The sequence below is a fragment of the Hemitrygon akajei genome, chromosome 9, assembly GCF_048418815.1.
Source record: "Hemitrygon akajei chromosome 9, sHemAka1.3, whole genome shotgun sequence".
NCBI classification, from domain to species: domain Eukaryota; kingdom Metazoa; phylum Chordata; class Chondrichthyes; order Myliobatiformes; family Dasyatidae; genus Hemitrygon; species Hemitrygon akajei.
The window spans coordinates 29,341,914-29,362,902 of record NC_133132.1 but is presented as its reverse complement, the minus strand read 5'-3'; the positions used below and the strand labels follow the sequence as shown (position 1 = coordinate 29,362,902).

General features: G+C 40.4%; 1 protein-coding gene across 2 annotated transcripts in view; it reads right to left on the bottom strand.

Annotated features, from left to right (window-relative positions):
• LOC140732977 (septin-2) overlaps nt 1-20,989 on the bottom strand; it is a 163,219-nt gene that overhangs the window by 118,815 nt on the left and 23,415 nt on the right. For both annotated transcript variants that reach the window (XM_073055709.1, XM_073055710.1), the window contains exons 4-6: nt 18,037-18,136; nt 17,078-17,164; nt 15,305-15,428 (exon numbers count right to left, since the gene is read on the bottom strand). In XM_073055709.1, the coding sequence (XP_072911810.1) occupies nt 15,305-15,428; nt 17,078-17,164; nt 18,037-18,136 (311 nt within the window). The remainder of the gene's footprint in view (nt 1-15,304; nt 15,429-17,077; nt 17,165-18,036; nt 18,137-20,989) is intronic.

The following is a 20,989-nucleotide window of genomic DNA, read 5'->3' as shown; positions in this document are numbered from 1 at the left end:
GACAGCTACTTCCCCTCTACTATTCAATTTCTAAAGGGATATTGAACCCATGAACACTACCTCACTACCTTTTTTAAATTTCTATTTTGGCACTATTTATTTTAACTATTTAATTATACAGGTCCCCTCCCCCCAATCCGAAGGTACAGCATTCCTATGAAACCGTTTGTAAACCGAAATGTCATAAAGCAAAGAAGCAATTACCATTAACTTATATGGGAAAAATTTTTGAGTGTTCCCAGACCCAAAAAAATAACCTACCAAATCAAACCAAATAACACATAAAACCTAAAATAACACTAACATATAGTAAAAGCAGGAATGATATCATAAATATACACCCTATATAAAGTAGAAATATTGTACGTACAGTGTAGTTTCACTTATCAAAATTAGGAAGACAGTGAGCCAAAATCGATTTGGAGAGGGAAAAAAATTGACACATACACACGTACGCAAACAACTGCCCGCACAAGGTTTCACGGTCATTGCAGTCTTTCTTGGGGTAAACACACGTATAAAGCAGGCGTCTTTTTTCATAAAAGTGAAAATCCTCTTTGGTTAGCGAAAACAGGTACTAATGTAGGTCTCGTAACAGTGAGTTGTCGTAAAGTGAACATTTGGAAAACAGGGTACACCTGTACATACATACAGTAATTCAGCTTTTTCTCATACAGTATTTATCATCTATTGCTTTGTACTGCTGCCACAAAGTTAACAAATTGTATGATATATACCAGTGATATTAACCTGATTCTGATAATAATAAACCAATTCACCAATTTTTCCACCATTTTCTGTTTCATTTTCAGATTTCCAGCATTTCATTTCTAGATTTTCAATTAGCAAAAATTTGACTTTGATTAAGGTATAAATACAGATGAGATCACATCTGGAATACTTTTTATGGCCTTGCTTCTTTGTTTCTGGAAGGATGTTGATGGCTGGAAGCAGTTCAGAGAAAAGTTGTTAGATCAATGTCTGAAATGAGCAGGCTTTCTTACTGGAAATTGCTGAATAGACTTGATTGTATCTATAGGAGCTTAGAAAAGTGAAAGGAGATGAATGAAACATACAAAATTTTGCAAGGATAGATGTGGAGAGGATGGTTACCCTCTTGGGACAATCCTTAGATCAAAGCTTATAAATGAGGCATTTAAGGCAATTTTTGTTTTTAAAGCCTAAAGGTTCCCAGTCTTTGGGCAGAGATAAGCATTGAATTTTTTTAAAAAGATAGAGGTGAATAGTTTCTTGAAAAGAAAGGTTACTGGAGATAAAAGGGAATTTGAAGTTCAAAGTATAACCAGAGCAGTCATGATCCTATTATATGGTGCAGCCTATTCAAAGGATTGTTATGCTCCTGCACTAATTCATATGTTCACACAGCTTTAAATTTTTTAATGCCACCTGAAGTGCATGAGGGTGACATTAGATGATCTCACGATTCCATGACCCATACTTGAAAGTGTGCATTTTGCATTACAGTTGACATTCAGATTACCATCTATCAGCCAGACCACATGTACATACTGTCAATGTTCACACGTGAATTCTGGCCAGTTAGGGAACGCAATGGACAATCTCCAGCATTTCAGGGATGAAATCTTAATAAGAATCAGTGTTAAAGTAAAGAATGGAGCAGACGGACAATCTATTTTAAAATAAAAATAAAATTTGCAGAGCTGACATTGACCCACCACTTTGAGCTACTCTGGATCATTGCCATTAAAAACATGAAGGGGAGGAGCCAGCTGCATCCTGAGGCAGCTTTGATCATTTTTGTGGGAGTGAGGTCACATTTTTAAAACATTATCAGAGCCAATTCAAACACACCCAGTCCCAAAACATTATTAGCTGTGCATCTTCAGTGCTAGGAGAATTCCAGCATAGCAACTCCAGATTGACACTGTAGATGATCCCAGATTAAACTTCCCTCGTGAACTGGGGGCAAAGAAGCAATGTCACTGCAGTTGCTCTGGAATAAGATACAATTTATTGACCTCTGGAAAAATTCTTAAAGGCCTTATTTCTTGCAAATTAGTGTTTTTAAATATAAATATGGAGGAACGCAAACACAATTAACCATTTTCCTGCACCTCGTTCTTTTAAGTTTTAATGCAAATCTGGAAAACAAAGTTAAAGATCAGGAAGCTATAGTTTTGAGAAAGTAAAACACAGAGTCTAACAACCAGTAAGAACTATAGCAAAAAGAGCAAATGTAAAGACAACACTCACACATGTTGAATGGGTAAAAAGGATATTTGTCATGAACTATCACTTGAAAGTGGCTATTGTTTTAGTTTTAGATGGACAATAATTCAGCTGCAAATGCACATTACAATTCCCTTACATGCACAAAATTCTTTACCTCAGTCTCACTTATGAAGCAGTCACAATGTGACCCTCCACTACCCAATAGCTACACATGGCCAGGAATCACAATTACATCAAACAATTCAGCACAAGTCCTTCAGGCCTACATTAGCTATACAAACCAAGCTGCCAAATTAAACTAATCCAATCTGCCCGCATATCATCTATATCCTTCCATTCCCTGCCTTTCATGTGTATGTCTAAATGCATCATAAATGCTGTTATCATACCTGCTTCCTCCACTTCCCCCGGGAGTGTGTTCCAAGCACCTACCTGTCACTGTACACCAAGAATTTCCCCATAAATCTCGTTTAAACTTTTCTCCTTCTCACTTTGGTAATTCACATTTTCACCTCAGGGAAAAAACAGACCATATACCATGCTTACACCTTTCAATTTCATATCTTATCAGGTGACCCCCTCAGGCTCTGAAGCTCCACAGAAAACAATTCAAGTTTACCCAACCTCTCATAATTAATACTCTCCAATCTAACAATATCCTGGTATTCCTCTTTTGCAACCTCTCCAAATCCTCCACATCCTTCCTGTAATGTGGGCAATCAGAATAGCACACAAATTTTCCAAACATGGCCTAACCTAACCAAACCTTTACACAACTTTAACTTGGTTTTCTGACATTTATACTCAGCATCACAGCTCACGGTCATGAATCCCATATTCCCATTTCCCTGAACACCTACGCTCGGTCCGCCAGAGAAAGCAGGATCTCCCAGTGGCCACACATTTCAATTCTACGTCCCATTCCCATTCTGATATGTCTATCCATGGCCTCCTCTACTGTCGAAATGAATCCAAACTCAGGTTGGAGTATACCAGCTGGGTAGCCTCCTACCTGATGGCATGAACATTGACTTCTCTAACTTCCGTTAATGCCCCTCCTCCCCTTCTTACCCCACCCCTGACATATTTTGTTGTTTGCCTGTTCTCCATCTCCCTCTGGTGCTTCCCCCTCCCCTTTTCTTTCTTTCTCCCAAGGCCTCCCGTCCCATGATCCTTTCCCTTCTCCAGCTGTGTATCACTTTCACCAATCACCTTTCCAGCTCTTAGCTTCATCCCACCCCCTCCAGTCTTCTCCTATCATTTTGCATTTCCCCCTCCCCCCACTACTTTCAAATCTCTTACTATCTTTCCTTTCAGTTAGTCCTGACGAAGGGTCTCGGCCCAAAACGTCGACAGTGCTTCTCCTTATAGATGCTGCCTGGCCTGCTGTGTTCTACCAGCATTTTCTGTGTGCTGCATGAATCCCATATGCCTTGTTTATAACCCTATCCACTTGTTACCACTTTGAAGAAGCTATGAGCTTGCACACAAGGATCTCCTTGCATTATCAATGTGCATCTGCCTCTTACATTCGATCTCCCCAAGTGCAAAACCTCACACTTTCAAACTGTAGTCTTTACACACTAGACTCCATAATCACAGACATTTCTACATTCACTCATCCCACATAAAACAGGGTGGATTGGCTTGCAGTTGACCTCAATCAAAGTTGGTATAATTCATATGCAATAAGTGAATAAATAGATGTAGTTCACAATGAAGTTTAACTTTCCCAACCACCACTCAGCACCATCTGCATTGCAACATTTTTGGCAGACTATTTGTCTGAACTTGCTCAAAAGCAAGCTAAAGAATTGAACTCTGAACCACCCTTATCCATGCCCAGTGCTCAGTGACTGGCAAACTAAGTTGGCAACCAGAATTGTTATTGTCCCAAGTCTGAGGTCCTGATGGACAACCTCCACCAGATGAAAATAAATGACGACTGTGAGTGTATTCGGGTAAACGTTCCTTAAAAAATCTTAGCAAAAACTCACAATAACATTTGGACAAAATAAATCTCCAACCCATAAAGAACACCACCTGGATTTCACTAGAATTTTCATCAGCTGGATGTTCTGCAAACTATTTTGTGCGATTAATTTAACACCATAAAATAAAGTCTGCAAGTCTCTGTGGAAATTAATTCCCACTTATAACATAGGATTAAATAGCTGAGGGATATTTGCATTGGGGAACAGTTGTAATACACAGAGTTTTCTAGGAATGCAAGCCCTCCAAATCGCCTGCTCTTTAATTGGAATCGTTCAAGTCCTTTCTTTTTTTAAATCAAGTATTCACAAAACTACCAACAATTCCCATAAATGGAAATTGCAACATTACTAATCCACACCCAGAGGGTTACTCCTGACAACATCCATTTTCACATCAATAGTGGTATAACTTTCAGTCGTCAAATTTCTCATGTTTAGAGCCAAATATACAGTGGTATTGAAAAGTTTGAGCACCCCTGGTCAAAATTTCTGTTACTGTGAATAGCTAAGCAAGTAAAAGATGACCTGATTTTCAAAAGGCATAAAGTTAAAGATGACACTTTTCTTTAATATTTTAAGCAAGAAAACGTTTTTATTTCCATCTTTTACAGTTTCAAAATAGCAAAAATGGAAAGGGGCCTGAAGCAAAAGTTTGGGTACTCTGCATGCAAGTACTTAGTAACACCCCCTTTGGCAAGTATCACAGCTTGTAAATGCTTTCTGTAGCCAGCTAAGAGTCTTTCAATTCTTGTTTGGGGGATTTTCGCCCATTCTTCCTTGCAAAAAGCTTCTAGCTCTGTGAGATTCTTGTGCCGTCTTGCATGCACTGCTCTTTGGGAGGTCTATCCACAGATTCACGATGATGTTTAGGTCAGGGGACTGTGAGGGCCATGGCAAAACCTTCAGCTTGTGTCTCTTGAGGTAGTCTATTGTGGATTTTGAGTTGTGTTTAGGATCATTATTCTGTTGTAGAAGCCATCTTCTTTTTAACTTCAGCTTTTTTACAGATGTTTGCTTCCAGAATTTGCTGGTATTTAATTGAATTCATTCTTCCCTCTACCAGTGAAATGTTTCCCGTGCCACTGACTGCAAAACAAGCCGAAAGCATGATTCTACTTCAAAAAATTCTACTTCAACTTCATCAGTCCACAGGACTTGTTTCCAAAATACATCAGGCTTGTTTTGATGTTCCTTTGCAAACTTCTGAAGCTGAATTTTGGCCGCAATGAGCAAAGGTATGTTTGGAGAAAAAAAGAGTGCAGAATTTCATGAAAAGAACACCTCTCCAACTGTTAAGCACAGGGGTGGATCGATCATGCTTTGGGCTTGTGTTGCAGCCAGTGGCATAGGGAACATTTACTGGTAGAGGGAAGAATGAATTCAATTAAATACCAACAAATTCTGGAAGCAAACATCACACCATCTGTAAAAAAGCTGAAGATGAAAAGAGGATGGCTTCTGCAACAGGATAATAATCCTAAACACATCTCAAAATCCACAATGGACGACCTCAAGAGGCACAAGCTGAAGGTTTTGCATGGGCCTCACACTCCCCTGACCTAAACATCATCGAGAATCTGTGGATAGACCTCAAAAGAGCAGTGCATGCAAGACGGCCCAAGAATCTTACAGAACCAGAAGCCTTTTGCAAGGGAGAATGGGTGAAAGTCCCCCAAACAAGAATTGAAAGACTCTTAGCTGGCTACAAAAAGCACTTACAAGCTGTGATACTTGCCAAAGGGAGTGTTTCTAAGTACTGCCATGCAAGGTGCCCAAACTTTTGCTTCGGGCCCTTTTCCTTTTTTGTTACTTTGAAATAAAAAAAGTTTTCTTGCTTAAAATATTAAAGAAATGTGTCATCTTTAACTTTATGCCTTTTGGAAATCAGGTCATCTTTTACTCGCTTAGCTATTCACAGTAACAGAAATTTTGACCAGAGGTGCCCAAACTTTTGCATGCCCAAGGGTCTCGGCCCAAAACGTTGACTGCTCATTTCAACGGAAGCTGCCCGACCTGCAGAGTTCATCCAGCTTGTTTGTACGTGTAGCAGATTTCAAGCCTTGTACCTGTTAGTCTGTTGGCCTGATTTGCACTGAAACTCAATGCACTTTCTTTAATATTTATATTAATTTGAAGAATGTTAAATTGAGAATGCCTTTATTAATAATACAAATTTAAATCTCACATTGTACATCTTTCAAACATCCCAAATTATTCAAGTGCAATGAGCTACTTTGAAGTGACTGCATAGTATTAACACAAAAGAAGCAATTTAAGCATGAAGAAACCTGACAAACAAGTAAATAGATGATGACCTGTTGATTTGTTTTTTGGTGCATGAAACAGCTGAAGAACTCAAAAATGAAAGCATTATGTTCAAGTGTAAAAAGTGCAACACATATTGAGTTTCATGTAAACCACTAAATTGGTAGAAGTGATATTGATAATGTAAATGATGACGATACTGTTTGCATTAGGACACTGAGGAAATGCTGACTGAAGCTAGATTTGAATATACACATTGCCACTTATGCTGTTGCAATTAATGCTAATTAGTGAGTTTTAAAAACACAACATTTATTGACTGGCAATTCAAAGACCTGGAGACAAATCAAAATCCAATCAGCAAGAAATTTAAATCAGCATTTGATAATTTTAAAATGATACGCTTGCAAGAAATGGTTATTTAATATCATTTGCTTCACTAACTATCCTTATTCTTTTGTGACTCTGTGATTCCTAGCTTACAGCAATGTGACAAACTGGCCAAGAAGGTCAAAACCTTTGTAATGAAGTATAAAAAGAATAACTTTGGAAGGGCCATAGAGCACTGACTGAAGCAAGTCTTTCAGTCAACAACTGAAGGTTTTTCAACAACATCCTTGGTCGAGTCCAAACCCACTCAAGGTTGCCAGGAGATGCAGTATTCATTCCAGTCAGTTACTGTATCATCAGAATACTCTCAGTCATCAGCACAAAAATTAAAGTATCAAGGACTGTGCTATCCTGAAGCACTTGTTTACCAAATACACCACACAATAACATTCAGCATCAGATCTACCTAGTCTACTTAACACCAACTCTCTTTCATAGCTTTGATTCAACAACAAAATCCAGAGACAAGGTTAGGTGTGTCCCCAAGTCATTACTTAAGTGTATCATATTCAGGAGTCTCAGCAAAACTGAAGCTAATCAGAATGAAAATTCTTCACCGGTTAAAGTCAATCATAATGCAAAGAAAGATGATCATGGCCACTGGGTAACAAATCATTTGTCCCTGCCACCTTTCTGTACTTGGCCAAATATAGGGGCTTGACACTGGCAATGCAATTGAATGCCAAAGGCAAGGTAGTGAGATACTCTTGTTGAATGGTAAATGTTTAACATTGTGCACATAAATGTTATTTGCCATCCTGCTGGCTTTGCCTGCTCTGTTTCAATGTCTGAAGTCTAAGAACTTGTCTGCAGGAGTTCTTCAAGATGCCCACAATGTTGTTAGGGAGGAAGTTCCAGGATTTTGACACGATTACAGTTTCAATTATAACCTGTCAAATATTGAAGCCATCAATTGACAATGTGTTAGTGCTAGGCAATGATCAACTACAAGAGAACCTCTTCCTTCCTTGGCATTCCATTTGTTTAGCTTTCCAAACACCTTAGTCAGGTCTTCATTACCTCACTGAGGCTAGACTATGCCACAAAAGATACACAGCAGCCACTTGCCCAAGTTTCCTGTTAGGGCTTTCCAATTAACTGTTACCATATAGATAGTAAGAGCAGCTAAAATCAACATTTACAACCACTCCTAGGTAGACACCACCCCAATTTAGAAACATGGCACTATCTCTTCACATTTCCCAGATCTGAAGTTGTTTGCACATTTTCTTACAACAAGAGACTGCAGGTACTAAAAAGGGATTCATTGCCACCTTATCAAAACATAAAAGGGAGGTAGATAGCAAACTCCCAGATCCTGTGAATAACTGACAATAATATAGAGCACAAGTATTAAATTATGCGAAGAAGATAAAATCAATATACATTGGTTAATCACCTCAAAATGCTCCCATGACAGAATAATGGTCATTCTGCAATCACTATTTTCTACAGGCGTTCCTCTGCTCAGAATGCGCTCCCGAGAGTCAAGCTTGAAAGCCATCATAACTTTACTGCACATCATCTTTTCAGTTACACTGAACATTTTGAACACCCATATTTCATTGAATGAGAGCAACTGTTCTGAACACACATTGCACTCTGTATCCTTAATCACAAAGGAATGAAAACAAAGCTGTAATTCACATTTAACATTTATTCTTTTGCTCGTGCAAGGACACCACATTCAATATTCCATGGCCAATTAAAATAGTGTTTATACAGATGTTCAGCAATTAAACCTATGCTGTTTATAAAAGCTGAACTGGAATTGTTTGAATTAATGGAACAATTTGTCAGAGAGCTCACACCATGAGATACAATGTTTATTTCATAATAGTGATGAGTTTACATACATGTAGCCCAAAATGGGCTCCACCTAAATTTGATCAGCTCTCCTAGACAATTCCCAACATTAAACTGAATTAGTCTTGTTACCTTATCTTCACTCTCTACTCCCTTTTGCAATGAGTTTCTGCCAGAGACATGTACTGTATGTATTAGCTAAGGTGATCCCAGCATTATTTCCCCTTTTCAATTGATCAATGAAACTGACAAGAAGACTATCATTACTTTTGGATCCTCATAGCCTCTGAAAATTCTCTGCTCTTGCAATCGAATTTGTAACCAAAGCACAATATTGTACATTTTAAATCAAATAACTCAAACTGACACTTGATTGCTCTTAAGGGACTTTAAAACACAGAGATTATACACCAAGCCAAGGTCCTAAAAATCCTGATCAAGTACAATAGCTAATATATTATCCTCTACCAACATCACCAAAATAGGACTAACTGCTGTGTGAAAATTGCAGATCACATTCATCCAAAGAATGTGCAGCACCTGAGCCATTCTATGGTGTGATAAATAAAGGGTATTTTGAATACATTTAAGTCTAGAATTATTTTATCATTCTAAGGGAAAGCACTCCAGCTGTTGCATCTCTGAATATCTGATATAAAACGGAAAATTCTGACCTCCAGAGGGCACACAGCATCTGTGGTGACAGAAAAAGTGTTCATGTTTCAGGTCAATAATCTTTCATCAAAACTGGGAACTATTAGAGATAAACAGGTTTTTTTAAATACAGGCAAATAAAAGAAAAAAACAAAGGGAAAATGAATGGGCACAAGCCAAAAGATATCTAATATAAAATGGAATGACAGTACAAGGAGAAAGAACATGCCATAATAGCAATCAAAGGAAGAGACATAAATGGGAAGAGCAGAATCATCATTTGAAATTGCAACGGATAATATTATAAATGCTAGAAGTCTGAAATAAATTTGCAGGAAATGTTCATAATCCAAAATTGTTCAATTGAATGTAGAATGAAAGCAACAATAATTTGTCTCTTTGAAATGGGAGTTCTATGGCTAACCGGCTCCTGCTGATTGGAAAGATATGAAACAAATCTGTTTTTGATCATGCAACCTTGTAACAAAAGATGAACAGAAAGTCGTTAATAACTTTAGCTATTTATGCAAATACTCACTAGCAAATTACTTTGAAAAAAATTCACAGAGCTGTATATTAAAGAGACAACAAAAGGAGGGAGAATGAAGACAGGAATCATGGCTAGGAAAAGGAGAAGGGAGAAGGAAGCAAGAGGAGAGAGAGTGGGAAGCACCAGAGAGACATTCTGTAATGATCAATAAACCAATTGTTTGGAATCAAATGTCTTTGCCCAGTGTTTCAGGGTGGGTGCGTCTGCACCCACACCAAACTCTGCTCCAACAGTCCTTCTCTGCTGTCTGTACCACTCACCTCTCCACCCTCACCTTTGCCTACATACTTTGCTCCCACTAGATTTACAAACTTGTTCTCCGCTCCACATTGATAAATACAGTACTGTACAAAAGTCTGAGGCACACTAGCTTTACACATGTGCCTAAGACTTTTGCGCAGTACAGTATCAACATCCAATTACAAAGCCAATCCAGGCTTATGCAGTTAAAAGATTAAAGAAAAGGTGTTGGTGCTATTGCAATATACCTGTCACCTTTTCCCCCCACATCTAATAATCAAACTTCTTATTTGAAGAAATATCAATTTGCAAGATGGCACTGGTGAACTACTGACATATTGCAGCCAACTTACCCAAAACTTCTAAATATACTTCTTTTGTACTATCACTGCAATCTGCAGCTTGTAATTTCCCTTTAGGTAATGTACATTAGTGCCATCTTAAAGAGCTGGCGATCTTGCATACTTCCAAAGGTCTTGGCTGACTTAACTCTTAAGCATGCAGGTACGGCACCTTTAAGCAAATGAAGGTACATCGCCCTGACCAAAAGAGGAAGGTGGGGAGGACTCCAAGCCAGACTAATACAAAAGGGTATATAAGTTCTCTACCCAGTACCTTGTCACTGGAGGGCAAGATGGAGGATCTGAGGACAAGATTGCTCTATCGTTAGGAAATGAGGAATTGCTGCATTGTGTTTCATGGAGTCATGACTCACGCTGGACAAGCCAGATATATCAGTAGAACCCAAGGGCTTCCCAATACAGAATGGACCAGACTGCTGAATCGGAGGAGGCAAAAGGTGGGGATCTGTTTCATGATAAACTCAAATGCAATGATTTTGTTGCACTCTTGTAACCCCGATGTGGAAAATCTAATAAATAAATGCCGACTATTCTACATACCAAGACAGTTCTTCTGATCCTAACTGCAGTTTACATACCGGCAAAGGCGGATATTAAGCAGACCTCTGATGTACTGAGTGCCACCACCAGCAAACAAGAAATAGCCTACCCTAACACCTTTCAAATCAGAGTCAGGAACTTCAATCAGGCTTACTGAAGAAATCTCTGCCCACTTATCATCAACATATAACCTGCAGCACCAGGGGTCCTGACAAATTCCACTACTGCTATACTATGATTCAGAATGCCTATTATTCCGTGTCTCGACTGCACTTTGGCAAATCTGATCACTTGGCAGTCCTCCCACTTGCATACAGGCAGTGGCTAAAGAGCAAGGCTCCAGCAATGGGATTGCATCAAGTTGTTGGGCTGGCTATGTACAAGGACTCAGAGGATCTGAACAAATACACCATGGTTGTCAGGAATTTTATAAAGTCCGTCGTGGAAATTGCAAACCACAAACTCATTCAGAGTCTTCAACAACCAGAAGCCCTGGATGAACCACGAAATCCACAATTAGCTGAGTCCAGATCAGTGGCGTACAGGTCTAGCGACCAAGAAAAATACTAGAGGTCCAGGTACAATCTTGAGAAAGCCATCTCACACGTGAAGTGGCAATTCCGGACCAAACATGAATCGCTAAAGGATGCTCGACAGCTGTGGCAGTTGCTTGCAAGCTATCACCTCCCACAAAATGAAACCAAGCAACATAGGTGATAAAAAATGTTTCGGTCCCAGATGAGCTCGATGCCTTTTATGCTCACTTTGATCATTAAAACAGAGAGGCACTTTCATGAACTCCCACAGTCCCGATGACACTGTGATTTCAGTCTCAGGCCAATTTGAGAGCATCCTTCAAGAGGATGAACCCTAGAAAGCATCTGGTTCAGATGGGGAACCTGGCCAAGTACTAAGGAACTGTGCTGATCAACTGGCTGTGCACTCCCTGAGATGATTAACCTCTCCCTTCATAAGCAGGCTTCAATTATTCTGGTGTTCAAGAAGAATGTGGCAACCTGCCTCAATGTCTATTGTCCAGTAGCACTTACATCAACTGTGATGAAGTGTTTTGAGATTGGTCATAAAACTTATAAATTCCTTTCTGAGAGGAATCTACTCTACTCTAATTTGCCTACCGTCACAAGAGGTCAACAGCAGATGCCAATTTATTGGTTCTTCACTCAACCCTCGAACATCTGGACAGTGAAGATGCAGAATCCCCATCAGCACAGGTGCACCACAGTTGTGTGTTTAGCCCCTTGCTCTTCTCGCTTCACACTTATGACTATGAGGCTAAGCACAAGTCCAATGCCATTTTCAAGTTTGATTACTACACCACTGTTGTTGGCTGAATCAAAGGTGGTGGTGAATCAGCATATTGAAAGGAGTGGCTCAGTGGTGCCAGAACAACAACCTCTCATTCAATGTCAGCAAGACTAAGTAGCTGATTACTGACTTCAGGAGGGGGAGACCAAAAGGAGTTCGTCCTCGTCGGGAGATCAGAGGTGGACACAGTCAGCAACATTAAATTCTTCGGTGTTATCATTTCAGAGGATTTGTCCTGGGTCCAATACACAAGTGCCATTACAAAGAAAATACAACGGCTCTATTTCCTCAGAAGTTTGTGCAGGTTCAGCATGCCATCCAATACTTTAACAAACCTCTATAGATGTGTGATGGAGAGTATACTAACTAGTTGCATCACAGCCTGGTATGGATACATCAATGCGCTTGAACAGAAATGCTTACAAAAAGTAGTGGATACAGCCCTATCCATCGACGGTACAATCCTCCCCTCAATTGAGCACATCTACATAGAGCATTGTAGCAGGAAAGAGGCCACCCACCATCCAGGCCATGCACTCTTCTCACTGTTGCCAACAGGAGGGTGGTACATGAGCCTCAGGACTCACACCACCAGATTCAGGAACAGTTATTTCTGGTCAAGATGGCACCTGCGTACAATGCTCCCTCAGTCAACATCATCTGGATAGACCACAAAACTATTTTTTCCGTGTCTTTATGTCTTTTACGTCTGTTTTTCATCTTGAATGCGTTTCTGGAACTGTTGGAGCCGGTTCTTGTTGCTCTTCTTCCGGGCTGGGGGGGAAGGGTATTTGGGAAGGGGGGGGGTGTTCTTGTTGCATTTTTGTTCAACTGTTGGCGCCGGATGAGGGGTATTTGGGGCCAATGTTCTTGTTGCATTTTATGCGGGGGGGGTTGGTTAGCGGTTGATGATCAAATTGCTGCTCTTTTTTTTTGGGTTTGTGACTATTTGGGAAAGAAGAGTTGTTTACTGCATACATACTTTGATAATAAATAAACTTTAGAATTATTACCCATTAGCCATCAGGCTCTGGAACCAGAGGGGATTATTTCAATCAACTTCACTCGTGCCATCTCTGAATTGTTCCCAATACTATCAAGGACTCACTTCATATCGATACTTAATAGTTTTTATGTATTTGCACAAATTGTCAGTTGCACATTGGTTGTTTGACCTTCTTGCTGGTGTGATTTTTCATTGATTCTATGATGTTTCTTTGTATTTATTGTGAATGCCCATTAGAAAATGAATCTCAGCATCATATATGGTGACGTGTGTACTTTGATAATAAGTATACGTTTCCCTGGCTATCCGAAGGTAGAGCGTTCCTATGAAACCGTTCATAAGCCAAAATGGTGTAAAGTGAAGAAGCAATTACTATTTTATATAAGAAAAATTTTTGAGTGTTCCCAGACCCAAAAAATAACCTACCAAATCATACCAAATAGCACATAAAACCTAAAATAACACTAACATATAGTAAAAGCAGGAATGATATGATAAATACACAGCCTACATAAAGTAAAAATAATGTACGTCCGATGCAGCAGAGAGGGCCTCAAGGTGGCTGTGGCTCAAGAGAGGGGAGCCATGGAGTCATGTGTAGCTAGCCATCTGGACACAAGCTGGGGTCTGATCAGCACCAGCTGGGTCACCTGGAGGAGGGTGTATGATGCTGAAAGACCCGAAACCCCCGATGATTCCAGGAGCATCACTGATGATGCGTCCAGAAGCACCAGCAGATATATGCACACAGTGTAGTTTCACTTAACAGAATCAAGAAGATTGAGCCAAAATCAATTTGTAGGGGGAAAAAAATCAGCATGTACATGGCATGCGCACACACCTGCCCGCTCAAGGCTTCATGGTCATGGTAGTCTTTCTCGGGGTAAACATAAGTTTAAAGCGGGCATCTTTTCTCGTAAAAGTGAAAATCCTCTTTCGGTTAGCAAAAACAGGTACTAATGTAGGTCTTTCATAAAAGCAAAATGTCGTAAAATGAACGTTCAGAAAGCGGGTGACACCTGTACTTTGAACTTTGGAAACATGCCACAATCCCAGTTCTCAAGTGTCATGACCTCTTAACTTTCAAAATTGCAAATGGATTTCCAGATGCAGCCTTCCAACAATTGAGCACACAAAAATAATACAAACAAAGCTCAGCAAAACATTATTTTATTCTTGAAAGATTTTTAAAAAGGCACAAGGGAATAATGTTAGGGAGATCTTAAAAATGCCCAAAACATTTCTGTAATTACCATAAGTTTTCCTTAGCCGCCCATAAAATTTCCATAAAGCTGCCAATTAGCACACAGAAAACTGAAAATCCAGACTAAACCTACTGAAAGGAAAACAGGCTAAACATTGACAGACAACTCCTTAAGAACAAATGCACTGATTACAAGCAATTGAATTGCAACAATAGCTAGTGTTGCACTTAGTTCATTTTCCTAAAGGAAGCTGCACAAAAGAGAAAAATACAGTTTCTCTGGGCTGACGCCAATTTCCTTAGTTAAATTTTACCTCTGCAGTGACTGGCATTATCCTAGTTTTGGAAATTACTAAAATAAACTATAACAAAGGAAATTGTAACATTATTTCCCCACTTTCTTGTTCATTTTACATCAACTTAACATTGATTTTAGGTCAACCTCCAGGAAATGTTATTATTAACCAAGTAAATATCAAATCTTAAGGGGTTCCACATCTAACTCTCATGGTGCCCTTTGTTTCAAAACAAACAAAAAAAACACATTTGAACAGAAATAACAGCATCCTTATCTAATTAATTCACAGCAATATTTAATTAAGCCACAATGTAGGTGTTAGTTAAGAATTCAAAATGAAATTCCTATACACAGCAGCTGGCACTAACTCCAGAGCTAATTAAAATCAATAGACTGAAACATCCTACTTTGAGGAACTGCAAATAAATTGTTCACATGAAAAATATGGAACCTACCAATCTTGACTATTAATAGCATCACCATATCCTGGGGTGTCTACAACTGTTAGGCGTAGTTTGACTCCTCGCTCCTCAATTTCCACCGTTGAGGCTTCAATTTGTACAGTTCTTTCAATCTTCTCTGTGAAGATAATAGTTAACACAACAACTTGTTTACAAACTATTCGAAGTGCAGTCAAGAAACAAATATTATTACACATTTTTGAAGGTTGCCGATGTTTCTGTATGAAATTTCTGTCATGTCACACAATGAAATTTAAGGTTTGAAAATTTCATGCAAATTCAGTCATGTTTCTGGGAGCCATCAGATAATTCCAGCGTCAAAATTTCCATTTTTAAAATCTAACTCTTTTCCTATTTGTAGCCAGCAATATTTTTGGTCCCATTTATCAATTCTCAAAGATTTCTGTTTTTTACTCCGGCTATTCCTATTCTTGAAGAAAACATTTTTGACACTAGCAGCAGGCTTTCAAACTGACATTTTTTCTTAATGACTAGAATTATCAACACCTAAAGGCTACTGTCTGAGTCAGTTACATTCGCTTACAATCTGCCCAAAAGCATGGCTTCTCATCTACTGCAGGTAAGCCTTCGGGTTAAAGTGCAGCAAAAGAATTGGTTGGCCAAGGTTATTAACTTCTGAAAAGCATCAACCTTGCAGTTAACATCACAAGAGAAATGGGAGAGAACACTTTTATCTCTTGTTACAGCTGTATTTACCATTTGCTGTGAAGACATAACCCTCTCAACACAAAGCTCCCAAAAGCATGAAAATTCTCAACATGAAAGTATTTTTATGCAACTGTTTAAGGGCTTGCAAATGGGCAACCATGAACGAAGCCATGAGACAAGCTTAGGGCCACAACTTATCAGAATGAAGGCCAAATCTGTGTACAAAAAAACCATTTTTCTGTGATTGCTCACACATTATTCTTAGATTAACTCTAATGATTCACTATCTATTTAAGGTCTGTGTTACTTTTTGGAGGAGGGTAGTAGAATTTAAAAGAGAGACAAATAAAGGAGTCCAACATAAATGTTTGGTTAAACTTGACAGCACCTTGCTACGCCTCTGCTGTGGGATATTATCAAATTATCCGAGGAAAAACAATGATATTTTGGAAAAAGAACATTAAATCCAAACACATGTAGTTTTGATAACCAGTACTATAGCTATTACATTGCACTCAACAAGAGGATTTCAGCATGACAGACAGCTCATGAGACTTGACCTTGAAACCCAAACAAAGAAAGGCAATTTCAGAAAAACTATAAACACCAGCTTAAATATACTGCAGCTGCAGGCTTTAATTTTTATCTCTCACTCACTGTCCACTTTTTCTTTCCCTGCAGCAATTAACTGTTACTGGATGTAATTTCATTAGAGCTCAAAGGCTGCCAACATCACTCAACAACTATTCCTTTTGTTTGAGCATAAATTGGGAGTGCATTGATTACTCAGTCAAGGAGGGCAGCACTTATGACTGCACCTAAGTTTAAAAATTGTACTAAAACATAAACACATTCCAAAATCTAGAATATGATGTTTATCAGGAACAAAAAAATTGCACAGCTATTTCTTCCATTGATGCTCCAGAACACTATTTAAGCCATCTGAACTTTTACCACCGTTTACACTACCTAATTCAGCAAGTCAGCAATGAAGCACTGTTCTTTTGTGGTAAACAGTGTAATCATTATTGTTAATGTGATATCATGTCCCTGTTACTAATATTTTAAATTTTGGAAATCCTCCAGTAATTCATTCACCTGCAGCCCCAGGTACATAGCGTTCAGGGTAGAGGTCAGTCAGGAACAGGCTGTTGATTAATGTAGACTTCCCAAGACCAGACTCACCTAAAGGAGGAGGAATGGAGCAAAATGAAATCAAATGTATGGTTAAGGGGACCAAGTACAAAATGAACGCAAACTAAGAGAAAAAACAGATTAGGAGGGACCAATATCCAAAATTCAATTTTGTTTTATTTTACTTTAACTGACAGGAAATGTCATCCTGATAGATAGGCTTTATTTATATACACCACTGCCAGGAATAAATGACATAATTCTCATGACATTTTGAAAATTTGACTGGGCCATTGTTCAAAGGTATACAAACAGTTTTCATATACTAGGCCATTACTCTAAGGTATATATAGTAAGTAGCTTTCAGTTTGTACTTAGACCAAGTAAACAATAGATACTCGGAGCAAAGGAGAATAACGGCTACTATAAAGATCATTCATCCAGTCTTAGGGAGAAGTTGATATTAGATGCAGAAGTGAGTTTTAATGACATCATTGAGAACATACAGTAGTTCTCCAATTCATTCAGTAATCTAATAACATTAACTAGTTTATATAACCAATGACTTAAAGTAATTAAGTCATGTAATTTATAAATAACAAACATTCTTTAAAAAATTGCAACCAATTATAGCATCTGAAGAAAAGGTTATGCAATCATTTCATTTGCTGTAGACTGCATATCCATTCAGGGAGGACAGTGCCAGTTTTCTTACTGTGAGTATGATTAAGAATGGCCAGCATTTCAGATGCAAACAACCGGAAAGACAAAGCAAAAACAAGTCTCCTCTCCTAATATTTGGTCATTTATAAATTTAATTTTCGGTCTATCGTGAAACTTTTGAATATCACAGACAAAATTTAATTAACAAGCTTTAGAATCATTTGTTTCCTTTGAGAGACTGAATAAGCAGCACAACCTACCAACTACCATTAGGGTGAATTCAAACCCTTTCTTCACAGACTTCCTGTGGACCTGGTTGGGCAGGTTTGCAAATCCCACATATCCAGCAACATCTGGAAACTGTTGAGGAAAAAAATATTCCAGTCTATTGAATCATTGAAAATGGGAAAAAATATAGGCAGAACACAAAATTCTCCTTTCTCACATCCCCCATTATTTCTCACACATATTATCACGTACAGTCAGCCACAAACACATTCACACTCCCTTCCCAACCTCAATTTCTTATTTAATGCTTTTAACATGTATTTTGCCTTCCTCCTATTCACCATGCCGTAACAAACTTGATCGTGCCGGAGAAAAGGCCAGTTTCCACTGCACTCATTACCAACAACAAATGCCTGATGGCATTTGAAATTAAATATACATTTTCCCCCATTACACTTTCAGTCTCATAAACATGGCTTCACAATCCCATCAAGCTCCACAAACTGAAGAATATCAATTGACATCACATATTCATTATCAACTTGTGGTAGGGACAAAGAAAATGCAATTATTCAGCTGTCATTATATGGTGTTATTGGGGTCCTGCATTTCTGCATCAGAGACTGTTACAACAGTAAATTATAACTATAAAGCGCTTCTCACAGTAGATATCAAGCTAACTTTTCATCACAAATCCAGCAAATTTATCATAACATGTTCAACAACTTGGAACGTGAACTTAGTGTTTTAAAGTGGGTCATCAGTTTTGTCTTAAAAATACATTTGGTCCACAACAGACAAGAACAGCTTATACAATTCAACACAAAAACAGACTGGGCACTATGAGCCAGGGAGAGAACTTGCTCAGTCACAGACAGACAGGGAAAGGCGATCATTACACACCCCAGTTAGAGTCAGAATGACACACAAACACATATGCAAATAACTGGAGCTAAGATGTAACAATAAAATGAACTTGAACTTCTCATCATTTTCTCACTAAAGCATTTTAACATAAGAACAGTAAACAGTGCTGGTCATTAGAAACTCATGGGCGGGCTGACAACCACACACCCCCCACCAACCCTGGAGCATCACACTGCTCCCATCCGAGGGGTCAGCCATCCTCAGGAACCCCAGAAACCATAACAAAGTCCAAAAGTCCAGGTGGTAGTCAATGCTGCCGCCTAGGGTGCCGAAGAATTCCTGGAGTTCCTTCTCGCCCCCAGGGTAGGCAGTGTTTGGTGAGGCAAGAGGCAGGGCATCTGGTGTGTCACTTCCTTTCTTTAGCCACGCTGTGTCGGTGATGGCCAAGGACCAGTGTCAGCCAGTCCCAGTGCAGCACAACTGCCTTCTGCCGCTTAGGGAACCGCACCCGATACACCACATCGAAGATGCGATCAAGTACCTCTCCCGGCCCCTCCAGTGCCTTCCCAACTTGAAGAAATAGTCCCTTCTTCTGGGAGATCCAGTGGACCCATACTGGGGTCCCCACCATGTTCTGTTACATTGGTGCCGAGACACGTGGCCTCACCCCTGGGATGTGCAAACATTGCAGCAGTGTGCAACCAGCTCCACGTCTTGTCCGTACCCAGGCTAGCAGAAGCGTTCACGCAGCCTGCCCAAAGTCTTTGCAACCCTGAAATGGCCGGCCCCCACACCAACTGCAGAGGTCTGTTGCCGTCAGAAAACGGCCACCACTGGAAGATCAACCAGTCATGCATCTTTAGCATTCCCCACTGAGAGTCTCTGAATCCAGGGTGGAGACCCCTGGCCACTCCAGCTGCTGTCCCACACTCTGCCATCCCCCTCACCCAGGCCAGCATAGGACTGCTCACCCGCTCGCCACACAACTGCTGGTCGATGGTGGAACAGTCTACCTCACTGCCACTGTGTCTTGCCCCTGGTTTCGCTGTACTGCGATGGGCCAATGTAGAGTGTGCTGCACTGTGATGGGCCACTGCAAGACTGGTGCTGGTTGCTGCTGCACCTGCCCGTCCACCTCCGGAGAGCCGTGACTTCAGCGCCGAGGTAGTGTTGCCACCCACTCCCCCCCAACCCCAGTGGGACAGCAAGCCCAGCCCAATGATGCAAGACAGCTGAATGCCGGCTTGCCAGTCCTCCAGCACGCAGCTCAGCTCTACACCCAAACGGCTCATCCAGAGAGGCAACAATGGACGAACTCTGCTGGAGGTCTCGGGCAGCACCATCCCTTTCCGATGGCTGCGCTGGGCTGTGACGTGGTGCTGGTACAGGGCAGTTCCAGGCCAAAGAGCCTGCCTCACCACACCAGTATCAGAGATTGCTCTGTGGCACCCGGTGGGGCTGGCGCGGCACTAGTCGGGCCTTTCTCACAGGCTCCACCACGGCCTCGGTGACACAAGACTGGGCTCATGGCATGTGTGCCAAGGCTGGCATACTTGGGAACCTAAATTGCTTCTCCAGCTCTGCCAGCATTCTCAGCCAGCGATGATGGTGATGCCAGGCAAACATACTGCCAAAGGCACTCTGGCGTCAGCACCTTTACAAAGGCGCGGAGAGGAAGCTCTTCCTGAGCCACAGGAGGGAACTGTGGGTAGCCATGCTGAGCACAGTGGTGGACATCTGCTGCAAACACCTGTCTTTCTCCCATAAGCAGCTGTGTGCTGCACAGTTCTTCCCTCATTGCTTCCTCCAATGGTCTCTGCTCGAAGCACTGCTCTGAGGGCTCTGTAGTCACACAGCTCAGCCAGCGTCAGGTCAAGGAGAGCTCGCAGGCACTGTCCAGTGCCAGGACAAAGAGTACCACCGTCTTGGTGGGGCCCCACCGGTCGTGCCATATGGCCTTTGACTTCCTGGTAAGGCTCTAGGCAGCTGGTACCATTGTATTTGACAGCTTCAGGGTGGATCTAACAGCGTTAATTGTTAAGGCCCACAAGTCTTCCTCTTGCTCAGGTGCTGATCTTCCCATGGCTCCGGTGTATTTGGTTCTCCAGTGCAGGCCAA